The sequence below is a fragment of the Marmota marmota genome, unplaced genomic scaffold, assembly GCF_001458135.2.
Source record: "Marmota marmota marmota unplaced genomic scaffold, marMar, whole genome shotgun sequence".
In the NCBI taxonomy this organism is placed as follows: Eukaryota; Metazoa; Chordata; class Mammalia; order Rodentia; family Sciuridae; genus Marmota; species Marmota marmota.
Window position 1 is genome coordinate 4,219,307 of NW_026000241.1, and position 19,645 is coordinate 4,238,951.

Genomic DNA, 19,645 nt, shown 5'->3' on the forward strand with positions numbered 1-19,645 from the left:
ATTATTATTATTATTAGCAAGACTAGTTTTGAACTTGGAGCTTTGCACATGCTAGGAAACACTCTACCACTGCCTTACATCTCCAGCCCCTTATATTTTTTACTGTGAGACAGAGTCTCATTAAGTTGCAGGGTCTGACCTCAAATTTGCCATCTTCCTACCTCAACCTCCCGAGTAGCTGGAATCACAGGCATGATAAACATTTATTGAGTTATTACTTAGTGTTAGGCCCTATGTTAGATCGAGGTGACCCAAGACAGAGCCTGTTCTCCTAACAGGAGATGGACAAGAAACGAGAAGGCAGAGAAATAGGAATTATCAAGATGAGATGGTTGTGACTGGAGGGAGGGAGGGAGTGGTTTTAGTGTGGGGAGTCAGGACAGGCCTCACTAAGGATGGAATATTATAGCCAAGAGGAGAGGAGCTGGCAAGACAAAGAGCCAGGGAACGGTGTTCCAGGCAGAGGAAACAGCAGGAGCAAAATCCTACAGGAGGAAGAAGACAGTGGAGGAGAGGAGTAGTGAGGAGGACAGAGCAAGAAGAAGGTGAAGAGTGAGCAAGAGGTGAGAGGTCAGGGAAATTGGTGAGTTGAGTCCTGAGGGGCCAAAAGGTCTGGGAATCTACCCCAAGTGGAAACCTCTGGAGGATTTTAGCAGGGGAAGCTGATCTGATTCGTTTATAATCACTCGGAAAGCTTTGCCTTCCTGTCTCCCAGGGAGCCAACCCTTCTGTGTGATCCTGTCTGGCTTCCCCACCAAATTGTGAGCTCTGTGGGCATCTGTCTTGTTCCATGCTAGATGGCTAACACAGAGCTTGATGCCCAGGGGAAAATAATTGCCTTTTTTTCTTTTCTTTCTTTCTTTTTTTTTTATTTGGCAGTGCTGGGATCAAATCCAGGGTCTCACACGTTAGGCAAATACTCTATCACTGAGGCGCACCCCTAACCCTAATTACTGTCAGTGGAATTCATGAATTAGGAGTTGGGACCTGAATGTGCCCGAAACCAGACTTCTACCCCATCCCTAGACCTCTCTGTCTGGACACAGATATATCCAGCTCTCATTAGAGTAGCGGCTAACCAGAGGAAGAGATGGGGGCTCGAGGGGCTTTCCCAGGGAGAGGATGTGAGAGTTAATGGGGAAGAAAAAGAAGTGGAAAGAAGGGAATTCAATTCACTTGAGCACCTACTAGCTCTGCGGCTTTGGATGGAAGAGGAAAGGTCATTCCCACCTCTCTGGGGGTGGAGGCCAGTCTCCTCAGGCCCTGGGCTTCAGACCATAACTGACCTTCCATGCCCATGGCCTTCCCTGAACCCCATTTCCTCGTGCTCAATTCTGAACCATGACACCCTGACGTCTCTTAACTACTTACCCTGGTCTCCCTGGCCACCTAATTTTTTCCTCCTTTCTACTTCAGAGAAGGGGAGTTTCTTCCATGGGATTTTCATTACCTCCTCCCTTAGCCATAGTCTGAGGTCTCCTTCATGATAAAATAAGCCCACAGTCAATGTTCATCAAACATCTGCTCAGCCCCAACTCCTCTCCCCTCTCCCTGCTCTGCAGCACCCCAACTTCATTCTTTCCTTCTCCACCCCCCCCCCCCACTCTATGCTTTTTTTTTTTTAGTACAGGGGATTGATCTCAGGGGCACTCAACCACTGAGCCACATCCTCAGCCCTATTTTGTATTTCATTTAGAGACCGAGTTTGCTTAGCACCTCACTTTTGCTGAGGCTGGCTTTGAACCTGTGATCCCCCTCCCTCAGCCTCCCCAGCCACTGGGATTACAGGCCTGCACCACCACTCCCAGCTTCACTCTAAGCTCTCTGAAGATGTCTTGTCCTCTAGCTCTGGATGTGTTTGGACAGAAAGAGGCACTGACAGAAGATGAAGTTGGGGGAAAAAAAATAAAGTGAGAAAGGGACATTGGTCCTCTTGGATCCCTCCTTCCAGGGTCATTTCAGCTGGCTGTATTCCTTGACCAAAGATCCTGTCCACATGACCTTCTCTCTAGGCTGTTTTTCTTCCAGTTGCTTGGGCAGGAGCACCCAGCCATGATAATGGATCTCCATAGGTGTTTGCCACAGGGTGCTGCATGAACCCCTGTTGGTTTCCCCAACTTCTGCCCACCCCACTGGTTTACTACAGGGATGGCCCCTGTAGTAAACTTGCCTCAAATTCCCATTTGAATGTGTCAGTTCCCTGAACTCTTACCCCAATCTTCCCCTCCCCCTCCCTGCTGAACCTCACTCACCCCCAGCTTTTTTCCCTCCTGATTTGGGGGGAAATTTAGCTCTCCTAGATCATCAGGGGTCAGTTTGTGTGGTTCAGTCCTCACAGTTGATTTCTTTTCTTTTCTTTTTTTAAAATTTTTTTTAGATGTTGATGGATGGACCTTTATTTTATTCATTTATTTATATGTGGTGCTGAGGATCGAACCCAGTGCCTCACACAGGCTAGACATGTGCTCTACCACTGAGCCCCAGCCCCAGCCCCTCACAGTTGATTTCTCAGCAGCTTTTGAAGCCCTGAACTATGTTGCTGCTCCTTGCCACTCCCCTCTCCTCCACTGCTAGGGTGCCACACATGCTCAGTTTGCCTCCTACTTCTGTGGTCTCTCTCTTATGCCTTTCCCTTAGATGGGGGACCCCAGGGCTCAGTCTCAATCTCCACTGTTTGGGGGACACCTTAATCACTCTCCCAGCTTCAATGTCTCTCTCCCCTATCAAACACTGATGTCATATCTGTCCCAAGGGTCCAGATCCCTTGAACATGACCCAAACTTGCCTTTGTGCCTTCCCTGCATATTTGCTTTCCCCCACCCCACCCCCCAGTTCCTAGACTGGAGTATCATTCTCTACTGTTTGAAATATACCAATCCTCCTTCCAGGATCCCCACCCCGTCTTTCCCCTCTGGTCCAGCCTCCTCCCCAGCCCCCAAGTCATATTCCAGATAGGCAGGTTTGTTCAAGATCTTCCCTTGCTGGCACTGGAAGTCCTTTGCAATCCTACGTCTTTCTATTCCAAACTTTCCATCCAGTCTCACGGAAATGATAAACTACCCGTGCGTGGGAGCCTTCCGTAGGTCGGAGCACTTTTTCTTTTTTGCAAGGTTCAGCTCCAGGATCGCCTCCTCCAGGCCGACTTCTCTCCTTCCCTCCCTCCCTCCGGGTCAGTGCCCACCAGTTCCACATTCCAAAGGTGCCTGAACACACCCGGCTGCCAGTGTTCGGCTGTCTCCGATGGGAGGTTAGAGGTGTAGAGCTGGTGGCACCAACAGATGAGTCAGTGAATGAATGAATGAATGGACGGGTGAGTGAATGACAGAAAGTGGTCTAGAGGCACGATTTAGAAGTGGGAGAGAGAGAGTCCAAGTCCCTGAGGAGCCCCAGCTGGAGCTCTCGGGGTCTCTACTCCCGCCCAAAGTGCTGCGCACGTCCAGCCCCCGGCCGGAGAAAGGACGCACCTTGATTGGCGCGGGCTTGGGGAGGCGGGCATCCACTGAGCCTCGAGTTTGTAATGGCTCACTGGCCAGAACTTTGCCCAATCAACGCGATCGCTTCCTTTAGAAGACCTCGCCTCCCTCCCCGCCCGCAACCTAGAAGGCGGAAGACAGCGCCTTTTAGTTACCCTGGCAACCGTCAGCGGACCGGGTCGCCCCGGCAACTCTCCCAGACCTCCCGTCAACTTTTGCCTGGGCCCCTCCAATCACCTAGACAACCGCTACCCGTTCCGGTCAACCATCAACCTTTCCCTCATCACCCTGGCAACCATCGCCAGACCCACCACCCCTTGGACGCCGTCTTCATCCTGCCCGCAGGCCTCCTCACCCCAACCCTAGGCTCCAAGATTCCTGGGCCCCAAGTCTCAGGGACTCCTCCTTCTGGCCCCCAAGGAGGTGGACATTGCCCCCTGCAGGGGAGGCCTGCTCTGTTGAGGTTGAGCGGCTGCACTGTGCTGACAGTCCACTGCCTGTCTCTCTACTCGCATTCTTGCAGGGAACTATGGGACTGTCCAGCCGCCACAGGGAGCTCTTCAAAATGCAAGCCATGTCCCTACCCTGCTGAAAACCCGCTCTGACTTCCCTTGAGAATCGAATTCAAACTCCCCACAGCCCCTGGCGGTCTGGTTAGCAGCTACTGGCCTCCACATTGTTACTCCAATAGGCAGAGCTCTGTCCCTGCCTATTGATGGTTTCCTACTCCTGGGAAAAGTGCAACCCCTCCCCACCCCCACTGGGGTCCAGCCTCTGGTTTCTCAGAGAAGTCTTACCTGAGCTCTGTCATTCACTTGAATAGCCCTCTCTCCTCCCTGTGAATTCCAGGACATGGGCTATGTCTTACAATCCCAAATCTTCCTATCCCAAACTTCACTCTTAGTCTCACAGAGATGTCAAACCACTTGTGCAAAGGGAGGCTTCTGTGAGCCAGATCAAATTTTGCAAGGTTTAGCTTTAAGATGGGCTTATGGTGCACACTGTATACCTAGGACTTAGAACAATGCCTGGAATCTAAATTGAGTGAAAGTATGTATGTCTCTGTGGGGAAAAGGGAGGGCAGAAGGGGATGGCTTGGCAAGTTGGGCTTTGGTTAGGCAGACTCATCCCAAAGCTAGAATGAATTTCTCAGGTCTCCTGAGTCCTCATGCGGCAGGTGATGACACTATCCCCAAGACCCTAAATTCTAAAGTCAAGGAGATAGAAGTTGATGCTGGAGGTCCACCCTCCACTTCTAACCCCCTCATTTGAGGCCGGAGCCAGAAGCCTCCAGAGTCAGCAGAAACTTCAGTTAATCTGGAGCAGAAGATTCTAGGAGCCGAAGGGGAAAGCCCTCAGATCCCAGATGACCATACAGAGAGCCGGCCTCTTCCTATGCTGAGTCTAGAATCTCATGTTTGTTAATGGAGCCCAGAGATCTGAGACAGGCTGGCACAGGCTGGGGTGAGAGAACTTGACTTGACTTGAACTTGGTTATAATGGGGAAAGGGATACTTGGGAGCTGCCCTGAGTCCAGCTGGAGGGGAATCTGCATACTCACCTGCCTTCCTATGAGTGTAAGGTGGTCAGGAGATAGATAGGCAAGGAGGTCCCCCACTCTTAAACTAGGAACATTCTCACTGACACTAATAGAACTTTCTGCACTAATGTGACAATTGAGCACTTGAAATATAGCTACTGTGACTGAGGCACTGCATTTTAAATTGTATTTCATCTTAATTAATTCACATTTATATTGAAGTAGCCACCTGTGGCTGGCACTACCATATTGGATAGAATATTGGAGAAGACTTGAGATCCAGACTGGGAGCCAGAGACAGAAATATCAGTTTATAGTCTACACGGCACCTTTGGTAAGGAGGGTCAGAAACTAAATTCTAGAACCTAGCTCCATGAAGGAGAGTTCCCAGGGTCCAAATGTTTGCAACACATGCATGCACACACCCATGCCTGGACTGGTGTGCCTCAGGGAATCCACACATGCATTTGTGTGCCATCCAGAAGACTTATACTCAGGGCTGATCCAGGAGTTCACCATGTATGTACACAGACTCCCAGGCACACACAGATGATGTGTTCCTGAGTTTCTGTGTGCTTGTGTACCTGGGCAGGCAGGCGAGCAAGGGTCACTAGTCCAGCAGGTCTTGCAAAAAGGCCCACATGTATTGGTGCATCTCCTGGGGGTGGCTCTGGGGGATCCAGTGCCCCGCATCTGGCAGGATGTGGGCCTCCAGTCGGCCTGGCACAAAGCGTCTACTAATGGCTCCCACCAGCCCCACCTCCATGTAGGGGTCCTTCTCCCCCCACAGCAGCAGTGTGGGTGTGGCCAGCTCCTGGGGCTCCAGAGGGAAGTTCCTATGGCCAAGACAGACAGACAGGCAGAAGGATGGCTACTCCTACTCCCTGTCCCTGGAACTCTTCTGCGCTTTTACCCTGGGTCCAGTCTTACCTGAAGAGGTTTCGGTAGTAATTGATGGGCCCTGTGAGACCACCAGGCTGAGAGAAGTTATAAAGGAAGGCCTCAAGTTCACTGGGGGTCAAGTGTGGGATGCCTGTCTTGTAGTGGGTGAGGGTAGTCTTCAGGATCTGGGCACAGAACAGGGCTCTGACTTCAGTGTCCAGCCTTCCTAGTCCCAACCTGCTACCCCACACCCCTAGGCCTTCACCCCACTGCACCTGGAAGTCAGACATGGACAGCAATTTCTCTGGCAGCCAAGGAAGCTGGAACAGGAACATGTAGTTCGATCGGAAGAACTGGCCAATGTGGCGTATTGAGTAGTCTGGGAAGGGAATGAAGGGAAGACAATGCAAGAGCTTGGGCCCGGAATGACTCTGCACTCTTGTATCCCAACACCCCTGTCAGGCACACAGTCCTCAAGAATACCGCCACTGCCTGCCTTGCTATGAAGACACTTGTCCCATTCCTGGCCCAGGTACCAGCTTTCTTCCTTGCCAGGTAGTCACTGTATTCACAGCGCCTCTCTCTACCTCTTCTAAGCTCCCACAGCCACCAGTATGCTTCTGCTGCCTGGGCCTGGATGCATTCACTGGCATTTATGTGCCAGATCTGGTTCTAGACTTTGGAGACCCAAAAGTGAATAGGACAGAAAAACTTCCTGCCCTCAAGGAGCTTTCAATCTAGAGTTGGAAACAGATAGGAAACAACAATGGTGGTGGGGGCTGAGCAGTTTTGACTACAATGGTGGGAATTAAAATCAAGTGAGGGCTGGAGGGATAGTTCAGTGGTAGAACACTTGCTTGTCTAGCATGCATGGAGCCCTAGTTTCAACCCCCAGTGAGACAAAAAATAAAAAAATAATAAATAAAATCAGGTGATATGGATGGGGGTAGAGTATAAATAGTAGATAGAGCCCAAGCTTAACATGCTTGAAGCCCTGTGTACAATCCCCAGGAACAAACTCACCCCCCAAAATGCCCCAAATCAGGTGATGTGATAAGACATTGGGTGGACAGAAATTACCATCTCATGCTATTATAGTAGTGGTTGATTAGTTGTCTATGTCTTCACCACCAAGAGAGCCATTCAACCTCCCTCGTCTCAGTCTCTTCCAGGTGGAACATATTTTTGTAAGACCAGGAGCCCTGGGTAGGTTATTGTATACAGGCTCCCTGTTAGAGGCAATTATTACAGGTTGAACATTGCTCATCTGAAAATCTGAAATGTTCCAAAATTCAAAAGTTTTGAATGCTAACATGATACCACAAATGCAAAATTTCACACTGGACCTCTGATGGTTCATGTCTATAAACTTTTTAAAAAATATTTTTATAGTAGATGAATATAATACCTTTATTTTATTCTTATGTGGGCTGAGGATCAAACCCAGTGCCTCACATATGCTAGGCAAGTACTCTACCAACTGAGCTATAACCCCAGCCCTCTACAAACTTTTTTTACATACAAAATTGTTAAAAACTATTCTACAGGGGGCTGGGGTTGTGGCTCAGTGGTAGAGCGCTCACCTTGCATGTGCAAGGCCCTGGGTTTGATCCTCAGCATCACATAAAAATAAATAAATAAATACAACTACAACTAAACAAACAAACAAACAAACAAAAAAAAAAACACTATTCTACAAATTACCTTATGTCTGAGTGCAAGGTATATATGAAAAAACGAACTATTTCTTTTTTTCTTTTTTTTTCCCCCCAGTACTGGGGACTGAACCCAGAAGGTCTTAACCATGGAGCCACCTCCCCAGCCCTTTTTTTTTTTTTTTTTAATATTTATTTTATTTTTTTTTTTAGTTTTCGGCAGACACAACATCTTTGTTTCTATGTGGTGCTGAGGATCGAACCTGGGCCGCACACATGCCAGGCGAGCGTGCTACTGCTTGAGCCACATCCCCAGCCCCTTTTTTGTATTTTATTTAGAGATGGTCTTGCTGAGCTGCTTAGGGCCTCCCTCATTAAAAGTTGCTGAGGCTGGCTTTGCACTTGTGATTCTCCTGCCTTAGCCTCCCAAGCCACTAGGATTACAGGTGTGTACCTCCACACCTGGCTGAACTATGAATTATTTCATGTTTAGACTTCAGTCCCATCTGCAAGGTATCTCGTTATGTGTATGTACAAATTGTAAAATCTAAAAATTTTGAAATCTGAAACACTTCTGGTCCTACGCAACAACTTTTTTTTCAGTGCTGGGGATTGAATTTAGGCCTCAAGCATGCTAGATAAGCATTTTAGCACTAAGCTATAATCCTTCAACTTGTATTTGAAAGTGCTTAAAAAATGTGGGTCACTCTTAAGTGTGCTGTCATTGATTTTCAATTGAGGAGTGACACAGGGAAGGGATCCAAGTTCACTGCTATACTCCTAACCCTTGGCATGAATGGAGAAGTGCAAATACAAACGTATACCCGTGTACGCTGGCACATCCCAGCATTCATGACACACCTTGGTACACTGACATGGGGGCAGCGCTGACCACAACCATCCGCTCTACCAGGGATGGGAAGTAGATAGAGAAATTCCAGGCAAGGAGAGCACCCCAGTCATGGCTCACAAGGATGCACTTGGAGTAACCTGGAGGACAGAGGAGTTGGTGTAAGATATCAGGTAGGAGTGAGGCAGGGTGGGCAACATGAGTCCCAGCAAGGAGTAAGAATGAGGAGATGGGCATGTACAGGATGTGGGAAGCCTTGTCTGAATGGGGTTGAGTCCTCACCCAGGCCCAGGATAACATCCTGGATGTCGGCCATCAGCAGGTCGATGGTGTAACAGTCCACATCTCTTGGTGCATCAGAAGGGCCGTAACCACGCAGGTCCGCAGCCACGACATGGAAGTGGTTCTGGAACTCCCTGAGCTGGTGGCGCCAGGAGAACCTGCTCAGCAGGAGGGAGTGTCGCGGGAAGTTGAGTCAGGGCCCCCAGGAGGCACTTCCATCCTACACACAACTAAGACTGGTAACCCCACCTTCCTGCTCTGGACTTCCCAGAAGAAAGGATGGGGGAAACCCAGGCAGATGCAGAGGCCAGCTGTACTCCAAATATAGGTCAGCTTCAATCTCAATGCTTCTTTGTCCCATCCCCTCAGGGTCTATAGATCCCAGGCATCCTGGTGGTCTCCCTGCCCTCTTGGCACTGTCTGGGCCCTATAATGCTGCTCTGTAACCCTAGGACTGCTCAGCCCTCATCCCCACTTCTTGGGTGCCCTAGTGGTGGGAGCTCCACCGCTCCCCAGTCCCATGTGCCCCAGACGTACCAGTTCTCCGGGAAGCCATGCAGAAACAGCATGAGAGGCCCCTTGCCGTGGCCAGCGGAGACATAGTGCAGGCGCAGACCAGAGCTCTGCGGGAGGGCAAGATGAAAGCCCTTTGAATCTTTCCTTCCTAGACTTGAACCCCCAGGACTCTGTACTGAACCGGATTTGGACTCAATTATTTCCTCTTTGCTCATCGCATCCCAAAACCTTGAGATCCCACAGCCCCAATGGCGCCCGCCCGCAAGCACTTACCCTGAGGCTCAGGAAGTCATGCTTGCCCAGTGTGGGGTCCTTCAGGCAAGCCGGAGCCGCTCGCCTGGGGCGCCCACAACAGCCACGTCTGGGCCGGCACAGCACGTGCGTGAGCGAGATGCAGCCATAGATTGCCCCGGCCACCAAAGCTGCCGAGTACACTAAACTCCACATGAAGGCACGCAGCAGCTTCAGCGTGAGGCGCGACGGCGCTAGCAGAGCAGTCACCACCAGCTCCGGCATGTCGCCGCGCCCCGGGATGACGACAGTGCTGCGGTCGGGAGCGTGGGCCAGGGGCTCTGGCAGCACTGGCGAGGCGGGATCTGGCCCGGGGAGCCCACCGCCTTTGGTCTGAGGACCCTCCGTGCCGTCGGCGCTTTGGGACTCGCTGAGGGAATAGATGGTCAGCTCAGACGGAAACCGCCACCGCACAAGACTCACCTAAAGTGTCAGGTAAACACCTGGGTGTGACATGGACAAGGAACAAGTCCAGGTAGGGTGCTGGGACAGAGCCCTCGAGGACCTGGCTTAGGTGGCTGGGGAGGGGCCTTGGGGGAAAAGAGGAGGCGTGGGCGGGGCCTAGGAAGGTCTGGGTGGAGCTTAAGACAAGGACTAGACCTGGGAGGACACCTGCAGCAGGTGGGTGGGTCTAAAGGCAAGAGGGAAATTCGGAACCCAGACAAACGCGGACCCTGTGTGAAATGGGCGGGGCCTAGGGCGAAGGGGCGTGACATATATAGGTGGGTGGAGCATGAAGGAGGTGGGGCCTAACATTGGGCGGAGAAGGCTGGAGGCTTGGCCAATGAACTGAGGTTGGCCTGTAGCTCGGCCAATGAGATGGAGAGGCGGGGCCGGAACCTACTATGGTAGATTCGAAGGCCCGGAAGCGGAAGAACCGGCAATGGTGTGGCGGTTGATCGAAGCAACCCGAAGAGGTCTCGGTAGCCTCGGCTACCATCCCACCCGAGTAGCTCCCGCCTTGGAGCGCGTGGCCTTCCCCTCGGCTTGACATCGTGGGACCCTGAAGCATACTTCACCTAGTCCTGGTTCCAACGGCGAGTCCTGAGGCCTTTGCCCCGTCCAGTTCTCCTGTTGGTCAAGCGGACCCACCAGCCCGCCCCTACACGGCTGTGATTGGACAGTGGCGGCCATTGATGTCCAAGCGACAGGTCCTGGACTGAGACCGGGATCTGGGCTCCGCCGGTAGAGAACAATGAAGAGGAAACCTCGACTCCTACAGGATAAAACCATCTTGGAAGCTGGAGGAGGGCCGGGGCGATTGGGGTCTTGGCGGCAAGAGGAAGCTGCGCCAGGCATGATGGAACCCTGGGTCATAGAGCCAAGTCCCTACCAGGAACCACCTTCTTCCCCACCTTTTGCAACCCTCCCCCGAGATTTCAGGGACGGACACTCATTTAACTCTTATATTATTATGACGCTCTTGCATTACGGATCCACGAACCTCAAGTTTCAGGAGGAAGACGTTTGCCTGAAGTCATACAAACAGCAATCCAGAAAGATTTACTGAGGAAAGCATTAATCTGTGGTTCCAATCTCACAGCCATTGGAAAGCTTTCAGATTCTGATGGTTACTTATAATGTGTTTCTGTGGCTATTTAGTTTCCGATTTGAAGCGTTATCCACTTACTTACATTACCACCAGTGGATACCCGTTTCCATTTTTACTTTCTTGGTTTCATCTAACTTAAAACTCTATCTTCACCGCCCACCTCTTTCCAGTCACTTATTTTTGTGGTGCTGGGGATTGAACCCAGGGCCTGGTGGATATGAGGCAAGCACTCTACCAACTGAGCTAAATCCCAGCACCATCTTTCCAGTTATTTATAGCGTCTCAGAAAGGAATGACACCACTGATTACACATTGCCTATATTTTTTGATTTTGGTGGTACTGGGCATAGAACCCAGGGGCACTTTACCACTAAGCTACATCTGCAGCCGTTTTTACTATGAGACAGGATCTTGATAAGTTGTTGAAATTCGTCTAGAACTTGTTATCCTCCTGCCTCAGCCTCCCAAATAGCTGAAATTACAGGCTTGTGCCCAGCCATTGCACCAACTTTTGTTCTCTCCAGACTTCAACACCTACCTTTCTTGATTAGCCTGTATCATTACTTTTTTTTTTTTTTTTTAAGGTCCTGGGGATTGAACCCAGAGCCTTGTGCAACTGCCGCATAACTGGTTTTTTATGTTTCATCAAATCAGACCTCTGACAACTTTATGGTCCCAGAATCTTTTCTGAGCTCTCGAATCTGGCTGTATGGCTGGCTGCTCTAAATGTCTGGGAACATCTCTTCTTTAACAAACCCTGACCCTGGCACCCACTTTACCCTTCCTCCCAACTCTGCCCTCAAAAAGACAGCAGTAGTGTGCTCACTTCCATAGCACTTATACTAAAAGTGGAATGATTACAGAAAATTAGCATGGCCCCTGCACAAGGATGACTCACAAATTCCCCAAGCACTCCATAGTAAAAAAATAAATAAAAAATAAAATAAAAAGACAGCAGTAGTCATAGAAGGGTAATTTTATATTCAGTACAAATGTTTATTTTTGCAATGAGAACTGCACAAAAAAAAAGAACCTTTAGTATATAAGTGAAAAGTCTACGAATTCCCTTCTACAAATGTCTAAAGTGTTTTAATACAAGTCTCAGATTCACTGACATGATTATTGGCCAAGCGATCCGTGCATACAGTACAATGGGGCTTGTACACACCTCTTAACTTGTATAGGACTAAGATTTCTAGTACTGTGGGAGGGATTTGGAAATGGCCAGAAAAATTAAATAAATCCCAGTTCTAATTACAACCCAGTTAGAGAAACATCAGAGGGGTGTGGAGAAGGCCATGGCAGAGTTAAAAATCTTTAGCAGGAAGGTGCAGACAAAACTATCCAACTCAACCACTGACTCAGCCTGGGAAGTTTCTGAACAAAACAAATAACAAAAATGAACGTGAGATGAGATGGAAGAAACCCCCAAAAACCAAACTATGTCAAATTTGAACTGGCACAGTTCAAACAGGCACAGGTATATGAAGTGCCTGGGGTGGGCAGGGACACTGAGGAAGTGGGGGGCCACTGACTGGATGCCTTAACTACACCCTCCCTAGGAGGTTTGGCAGATCCTAAACAAGACAAGGAAGGATCTTCATGGTTGAAAAAGGGGAATGTGGGTTAATAAACAGTGCTAGAAATGTTTCAGTTTGTCTCCGCATACAAATAAATTATATGCTTGAACCTTACAACCTTGGGGCTGTTCTTGGTGCCACCCATGCCTTGTGGCTGGGGTATGTGCGTACAGTAAGCCCACTGGCAGGGAGGCCACTTGTGGGCTTTCTGGAGTGGAAATGTGTGCGTTCATGTGTGTGTGTGTGTGTGTGTGAGAGAGAACAAGGATCCTATTTTGGGGGAATGTACACTTACCTAAGAGTATCTGGTTAACCCTGAGCTTAAACGAAAGGAGGAGTTAGGTAGAGGCAAGCAAGGTGGGATAAGTGGCCCAAATCCTTTGGTAAGTGGGGGACAAGGTGGAGGACAGCAAATAGGAAAAGTACGGTCTGGAGTTTGGCCAGAGTTCTATTGGGGCATGTCACCCACCTAAGCCAAGGTCCACAGGAAGGATGATGGTTTATCTGGGCTCCCTGTCACACCTTCAGTTTGGGGTGGCTGCTGTGAGCCTAAGTGGCTCCTGCCCAGGAAAAGCAGGAACAGGCTACAGGAAAGGGGTTATGTTGTCACTGATGGTAGTTCTTGTGGCCTAGGTCCTGAGAGAATAGAGGAACCTGGGCCTAGCCTAGGCAACAGTTGGTTCACAAAGAAATGTCAGGGAGACACCAGCATTAAAAAAGAGAGATGTGTTTATTCCATGATCAGTACAGACCAAATGCATATTCACCGTATGAAAGTCAAACCAGTCAGTGACTCCAGAGTTTGGCCAACACTGAGGCACCAGCATCGTGGTGTAGTGGGTTCTCATGGCACTCATAACCTCGCCAAGGGCTCCAATTATTAAAAAAAAAAAAAAAAAAAAAAATTATGGGAGGGAGCAGCCAACTGGTTGGGACTGGGTACTGGGCAGGGAAAGCCTCTGCCTCAGTCTGTGCCCCTTCACCCCCTAGTTCCTGGAGCCCACCTAATCCTCAGTCCCTTCCTTTCTTGGTTAAAAAAAAAACAAAAACAAAACAAAACAAAAAACCCCCAAAACAAAACACAGACTTGACATTAAAAACAAAGAAAGAAAAGCCAACAAATGGCAGGAAGAAGGGGATCGCAGCTTTCTGGTTTATAATTAAAAATAGACTAATAGAGTTTGAAACCGAGTAAAATATAGGCAGGATTTTTTTTTTTTTTTTTTTTTTTTTGCTTTTTTTTTGTGGATTTTTTTGAGTTTTGTTTTTTTACACTGGTTTGGTGGAGTCACCAACAAACTTCAAACAAAGATATGTCAACTATGTTCACTATACAGTACAGCCACGGTCACACACTACCCACAGTGCGGTGGGAGCCGCCGCTCAATGAGACGATCACACCATTTCGGAGATAAGCAGTGCCATTGTGTCTGGAGAAGAGAGAATTAAAAATAAAATAGAATTCAACAACAAAAATATATATATATATAGAAAAACAAAAACAAAAACAAAACAGAAACACAGGTGGGAAGGAACTGACTTTGGTTGGTGGCCTCACTCCCCGGACAAGGCCCGCCCACACTCATGGGACGGTCACCTCGATCAGAATTGCCATGGACACACACACACCTCCACGGCACTATTCCCTTTTGCACAAGCGAACACTTATAGAGAGCGGCTCTCAATTAAAGGCTTGTGGGGGGAGGGGAGGGAGGGGTCTGTTCAAGGCAAAGTCAGTGCCAGCAAGGGGATGTGGGCCACTGCCCTCGTCCGCTGCAGCCCACTTGGACCTGTCCTGGCCTCTTAGGAGCAAGCGGCGATGGCTAGGGTGTGGGGAAAGACTCCCATCAGGCAGGACGTCACAAACGTCATGTTCTCAGGACAGAAAATCAGTCTCGGTGGCGGCAGCGACAATGTCCTGTGTATACTGTGTAGACATTTGGCGGAGAGAAGGGCTTCTGCCCCACACACGGGGACACAGGCCTTGAGTCCGGCCGGCACTTGCTCTTGCTCGTATTGAGGCGTGCTCTGAGCTGACGTCCTGTGAGAGGGGTGGTGGGACGTCCCTCCGGCTGGCTGTAAGGCAGATGGGCTCTGCAATCTTCAGCTGCCCTTCAGGCCTGCCCTGGGCATAGCATGCAGTAGGGCCAGGCCTGGAGACACCCCGGCCCCTGCTACCGCCACCACTGCCGTCCCTAACACTATGGAGAGTCAATGTTTTGCCAGAAAATCAAAGTCAGAAGTCACCTAGGCGCTCTCAGAAAAGATTTTCTTCAAATATTGACAATAGATCACTTTGAAAATTCATGTCAATCGTAGCTGCCATCTGGAGAGAAAGAGGAAGGAGGGTGGGAATGAGTTCAGGTGCCCTCCTTCTACTGTACCTCTAAGACTTTCTCTATACCCACCACCATGTTGTCTGGGTTCGGCCCCTCACACCTTCCCCGGGATTCTTCCCTCAGTGCCCATTCTCAAAGCACTTGGGCCATTTATGTCCCAGTTGAGCCACCTCTGAGACCAGAGGTTAGCCTGGAGTGCACTGGCAGGCCTGGGCTCACTATCTGCCCCTCCCGCTCCTAGGCCTCCTTTGCCAGTTCCTGCAGGTAGACTTCTGCCCAAGAGTCCCCACTATGGTCCCAAACTCACGGCCTCCCGGCGCCTTCGCTCCTGCTCCCGCTTCCTGGCCAATTCCCTCTGCTGGTCCAGCATGGACTGGGGCTGGGAGCTTTGGGCTTGGGGGGTGGCGGCGGCGGCAGCCACAGCGGCAGCCTGCTGCTGCTGCTGCTGCTGCTGCTGCTGCTGTTCCTGTCGCTGCTGCTGCTGCTGCTGCTGCTGCTCCTGGCGCCGTCGTGCCTCCTCATGGGCTCGCCGTGCCTGCTCCAGTGCATCTTCGTCCTCTCGGCTCCTGGGCAGAGCAGGGCCCTGGGTCAGCCTGGGGCCTTGGTGTGGCCCTGAGAGCCCCGATGCCCTGCCCGGACCACAGCCCACCTCATGCGCTCCTGCCGCAGTCGCTCTTTCTCCTTCTCTGCATGCTCAGCCTGTGCCTTCAGGGCCTTCTCACGCTCTTCCTTCTCCCGAGCAGCACGGCGAAACTGTTCGAAACTATCACTTGATGACTTGGCTGTAGAGGATGGGGTAGTTGGATGCTTCTGTACCAGGCTTGCCCAGGAGCCCATGTTCTTGATTTTCAGGTCCTGCAGGGCAGAGAAATGAAGAAGAGTAAGAAGCCTACTATGCTTGAGTAGGGAGCTCATGCCCTCTAAGGTGCCTCCCTGGTGTGGAGGACCTCAGGGCAACCATAGGCCTATTATCTCTACCTTTTTGGGTGCCACTGGCGTCTTAGGCTCCTGTTTCTGTTTGTCCTTGTCAGGGGCCCCTGGAGGGGCTGCATTCTGTTCAGGGGGCCGGATCACAGGTCTCCCAACATCCACAGGCTTCAACTCAGGTCCTGGAACACAAACAGCCTGTGGGCCAGGGCCCATCTTATCCCGGTGGGGCACGATCCATGGCCCCACAGTAAGCTCATGTCTGGCACAGGGCTGAGACCCTGAGCTCCAGCTGTGGGGCAAGGAGGGCACTCACGCTGGGGCAGGTGGACTGGGGCCTTGATGCTCTCTGGGTGTTTCGGGGGCTCCGGCCGCAGAGACGGACTGAAGGGCTCACTGCGGATGATGGGTGAGTGGATTTTCTCCTCTTTCACGACCACAAGGGGCTGGGGCTGGACCACTGAGGCCTTATGCAAATCCTGAAAGAGCAGAGGCACAATGGTTGGTGAGGCAGGCAGACACCCCTGGCTGTGGTCCATGCCTGCCCCTGAGGGCTGTGACCCAGATTGGCCCTTTACCTGCTTCTTAGGCTGGACATTTTGCTGGGGTGGAGACTGGTGGGTCAGGCTCTGGAACTGTGGCATCTGGGGGGAATGTATCATAAGCGGGGAGGGGGCTTCACGGAGGTGACCTAGGAGAGGGCACAAGGAGTATGTCAGGGGGTTAGTGTAGAGGCCACCAGCCCTGGGCCTTGAGTAAACTATAACGGGAAGGGAAAGCCTGGAAGTAGAACCAGCATGAGGCCTGGTCAGGCTTGAAAGAGTAAAGATCCTCTACTGGGCCTGCCTGGTAAGGATTTGATTCCCCTCCTCCAAAGGGCTGAGAGCTCCCTATCTCTCAGGATATGGGGCCCTTTCAGCCACGTCCCTGGGCTGAGTGCTCAAAGGGCTTTATGGAGTCCCATGACACCAGTACTAGTATATTCATCTTTCTGCATACCAGACGCAGGAAGCTTTGAAAACCACACCTCCTGATATATGGGGTTCTCAGGTGGGGTCCAGGGACTAGTAGTTTTTGAAAGTAGTTTTAGTTCTGAAGTGTGGCTTGGGCTAAACACAACGGATGTCAACCCAAAAGGATGAACCTGGCTAACCTCCCTGCTTTTCCTCTGAGCAACCTGGCCCACATGGGTGGTTGCTGAGTATCTAGGGCTTAGACCCTGGGGGTGAGGGTGGGGATCTTCAGGATCCTTCCTAAAGTCCTATACCCTAACTCAGCTTATCTGCAAAACAGGCAAGACAGGGACAGGACTCCACCTGAACACAGCAGGTAGAACAGATCCGGGGGCTTCAAGCTAGCCCACTATGTGGCTAGGAGAGACCCAAAGAGTTGCAGGTCAAGAGGAATTTTGGACAGCCCTACTGCTGGCCACTGGGAAATGGACCATGGAGTACTTCAGTTTTCTCAGCTGTACAGTAAGGAAACTGAAACCCAGGTCATAGTGAGCCAGCCCCTCAGGTCTGGGCAAGGAGCCAAGTCCCACCCAATCCAATGCAACCCAGACACCCTTCTGCCCAAATCCTTGCCTGAAAGAGGTCTTGCCACCTGATACAGTTTGGCTAGTTACAGCTCAGGACAAGCCACACTGTCCACAAAAGTAAGCGCTGCCTTTCCAATGTGCTCTGAGTTCAACTTCATGCTTCTCACCGAGCAATCTAATTTGGTCCTATATGTTGACCTCCTCCAGGTCCTGCTTCAAAGCCACTGTCTATCAGCAAAGGTACTCCTGGGTCCTCCAAGGGCCCCCCAATTGAAGGTCCCTATCTTGGTAAGCCTGGAGTAGACCATAATGCCCCAGGTGTGTCATACCCTCATGTTACTCTCTAAAGGTAGGTCTCATACCTCCCTCCAAAAAACACTAATAAAAGTTGCTTGGAGCCTACACTGTGGCAATGTTTGCCCTGTTCTTAAAGCCTCATAACCCTGTGGGGTTGGTTTTACTGGTCTTGACACTACTTCCCATTGTAGTGGGTGGACCCTTTTGGATGCTACCATCTTCTTCTGCTGGTTCCAGTGATCCACAGGCCACACGAATACGACAGGCTCCCATCTAGGGCTAGACCCTTGGGCCAATGCTGTAAGGAACCATCCTCCTGCTGGTGGCTGTAGAGGGATGGCACTGAAAAGCTGACCAGGTGCCCAGGGATGCCGGCTGAGCCTCTGTGGAACTCTCGACAACTTAGTTTTTGGCTCAAAGACCCCAGCTGGGTTCTAACCCTCACCACTCCTTATGCCCCTTCCTAGGCTGTAGGAGTTTGAGTGGGGGTTTGGGATTCAAAGACTTGGCCTGACGTCCTAGGCTATTGGCCTAAGCTGCCTGAAATGCCAGTTCTTCTGTCATCTGTTGATCACCTTCCTCCCACAGGGAAGCTTGGCCTGCTCTGGGCTGAGAACAGCCACAGCTGCACAGTGATGAAGCCCTACACTAGTTTTTCCCAGGGAGGACACACAGCTGCTCTCAGATTAGGACACGGGCAATCCATTTGGCACCTGGAAGCTTTTGCTGGGTTTAGGAGCAGCCACAGCCCTGCTCTGCTGCTCAATTTGTGGGCTGCACCTGGAGAGCCCCCAAGGCAGACTGTACAACCTACGCTGTCAGTCCAGGATCATTGCCCTGATCCTTAATGTTACCATATCAAAAGATATAAGCTGGGACATGGCCAGAATATTCTGATTACCAGGTGGGCCTCACAGTGCTGAGAGCAGAGCCCCCCTGTTCCAAAACAGCACTCACAGCCCAGACCTGCTCCTGGCTCTGCCTGAATCTCATTTCCATCTTGTTTACTAATTCAACTACTGCTTGTACCATAGTCACCTCCTCCAGGAAGCCTATTCTGAACTCCAAAGGTGGATTAGGTGCCTCCCTGGGGCTCCTGGATTCCCCACCTTGCAGGAGTTAAGGGTGCATTGCCATGTTCTTGACTGTGTGTTCTAAGAGAAGGAAGAAAGGAAGCCTTACTTTGAGCAATCTCAGTTTGCAAGCAAGACAGACATCTAATAAAGACACTGTAGGAAGCACCAATGCTCCCTGGGTACAGCCCCTCTCTTCAACTGCCCCAAGCATTTGATGCCCAGTTCTGAGCTCATTATAGTCTGGAACATAAGCTAACTCTTTTTTTTCTCCCCCAAGAATAAAACTCAGGCCCAATACTGGCCTCCCCAGAGCCCAAGGGCAGGGGCACTTACCAGTTGAGTAGGGGTCCGACTTGTGGTGCCGGGGTGAAGGGTGATGCTGGATAACTTGTTGAGGTTTGGCGGGCTGGGCTGGGGGTGGCTGCTGGCCTGGGGGTGGGTGGGGTGGCTGCTGGCCTGGGGGTGGTGGAGGTTGCTGGATGTGGGTGGAGAACTGCATGGGTTGCAAGTGCACTGGTCGTGGTGGGGGCTGGTGCTGCTGCTGGGGTGGCGGCTGGGGTGGTGGTGGTGGTGGTGGCTGCTGCTGCTGGAGCTGCTGTTGCACAGAGGGATGGGGTGGGGGGGGCAGGGGTGGAGGGGCTGTGATTGCACCTTCACGGAAGGGAGTAGCGGCGTTGGGGGCTGCACCTTCTGCAGTTGCTGCAGATACAGCTGCATCTGCATGGAGGTGAGGGGTGGGGCAGATGGCTCTTCATCCTCCAGCAACACTTGGGGTGGCTGGGGCATAGGGGGGCTGTGGGAGCAGGGGTGGCTGAGTCAGGGCAGGTGCTTTTAGGGCGGTGGGG

At 51.1% G+C, this 19,645-nt stretch overlaps 2 protein-coding genes and 1 non-coding gene across 3 annotated transcripts in view; 1 reads left to right on the plus strand and 2 right to left on the minus strand.

The window, feature by feature from the left end:
* Window positions 1-2,212: 2,212 nt before the first annotated feature.
* Window positions 2,213-10,191, minus strand: Ephx3 (epoxide hydrolase 3). The gene is made up of 7 exons (XM_015489169.2): window positions 9,472-10,191; window positions 9,220-9,305; window positions 8,683-8,840; window positions 8,412-8,540; window positions 6,171-6,274; window positions 5,944-6,080; window positions 2,213-5,849 (listed from the first exon to the last, which is right to left on the minus strand). The coding sequence occupies exons 1-7, from the start codon at window positions 9,712-9,714 to the stop codon at window positions 5,624-5,626; spliced, it is 1,083 nt and encodes a 360-aa protein (XP_015344655.1). The 5' UTR covers window positions 9,715-10,191; the 3' UTR covers window positions 2,213-5,623.
* Window positions 10,192-11,859: 1,668 nt separating this feature from the next.
* LOC125613846 lies at window positions 11,860-11,965 on the plus strand. The gene has a single exon (XR_007344443.1). It is a non-coding gene; the product is annotated as a U6 spliceosomal RNA (small nuclear RNA).
* Window positions 11,966-13,332: 1,367 nt separating this feature from the next.
* Window positions 13,333-19,645, minus strand: part of Brd4 (bromodomain containing 4) — a 44,256-nt gene continuing 37,943 nt past the window's right edge. Inside the window, 9 exon segments of the mRNA XM_015489170.2 lie at window positions 13,333-14,947; window positions 15,268-15,526; window positions 15,610-15,815; window positions 15,939-16,069; window positions 16,204-16,366; window positions 16,466-16,578; window positions 19,134-19,439; window positions 19,442-19,592; window positions 19,594-19,645. The exon segment at window positions 19,594-19,645 is cut by the window's right edge and continues 3 nt beyond it. Of these exon segments, the coding sequence (XP_015344656.1) occupies window positions 14,879-14,947; window positions 15,268-15,526; window positions 15,610-15,815; window positions 15,939-16,069; window positions 16,204-16,366; window positions 16,466-16,578; window positions 19,134-19,439; window positions 19,442-19,592; window positions 19,594-19,645 (1,450 nt within the window). The 3' untranslated portion in view covers window positions 13,333-14,878.

Coding starts and splice junctions, on each gene's coding strand:
- Ephx3 (XM_015489169.2), bottom strand. CDS start 9,714: ATGCCGGAGCTGGTGGTGACTGCTCTGCTAGCGCCGTCGCGCCTCACG. Junction 9,306..9,471: donor ATGACTTCCTGAGCCTCAGG/GTAAGTGCTTGC, acceptor GCCCTCCCGCAG/AGCTCTGGTCTGCGCCTGCA. Junction 8,541..8,682: donor GGATGTTATCCTGGGCCTGG/GTGAGGACTCAA, acceptor TCTGTCCTCCAG/GTTACTCCAAGTGCATCCTT.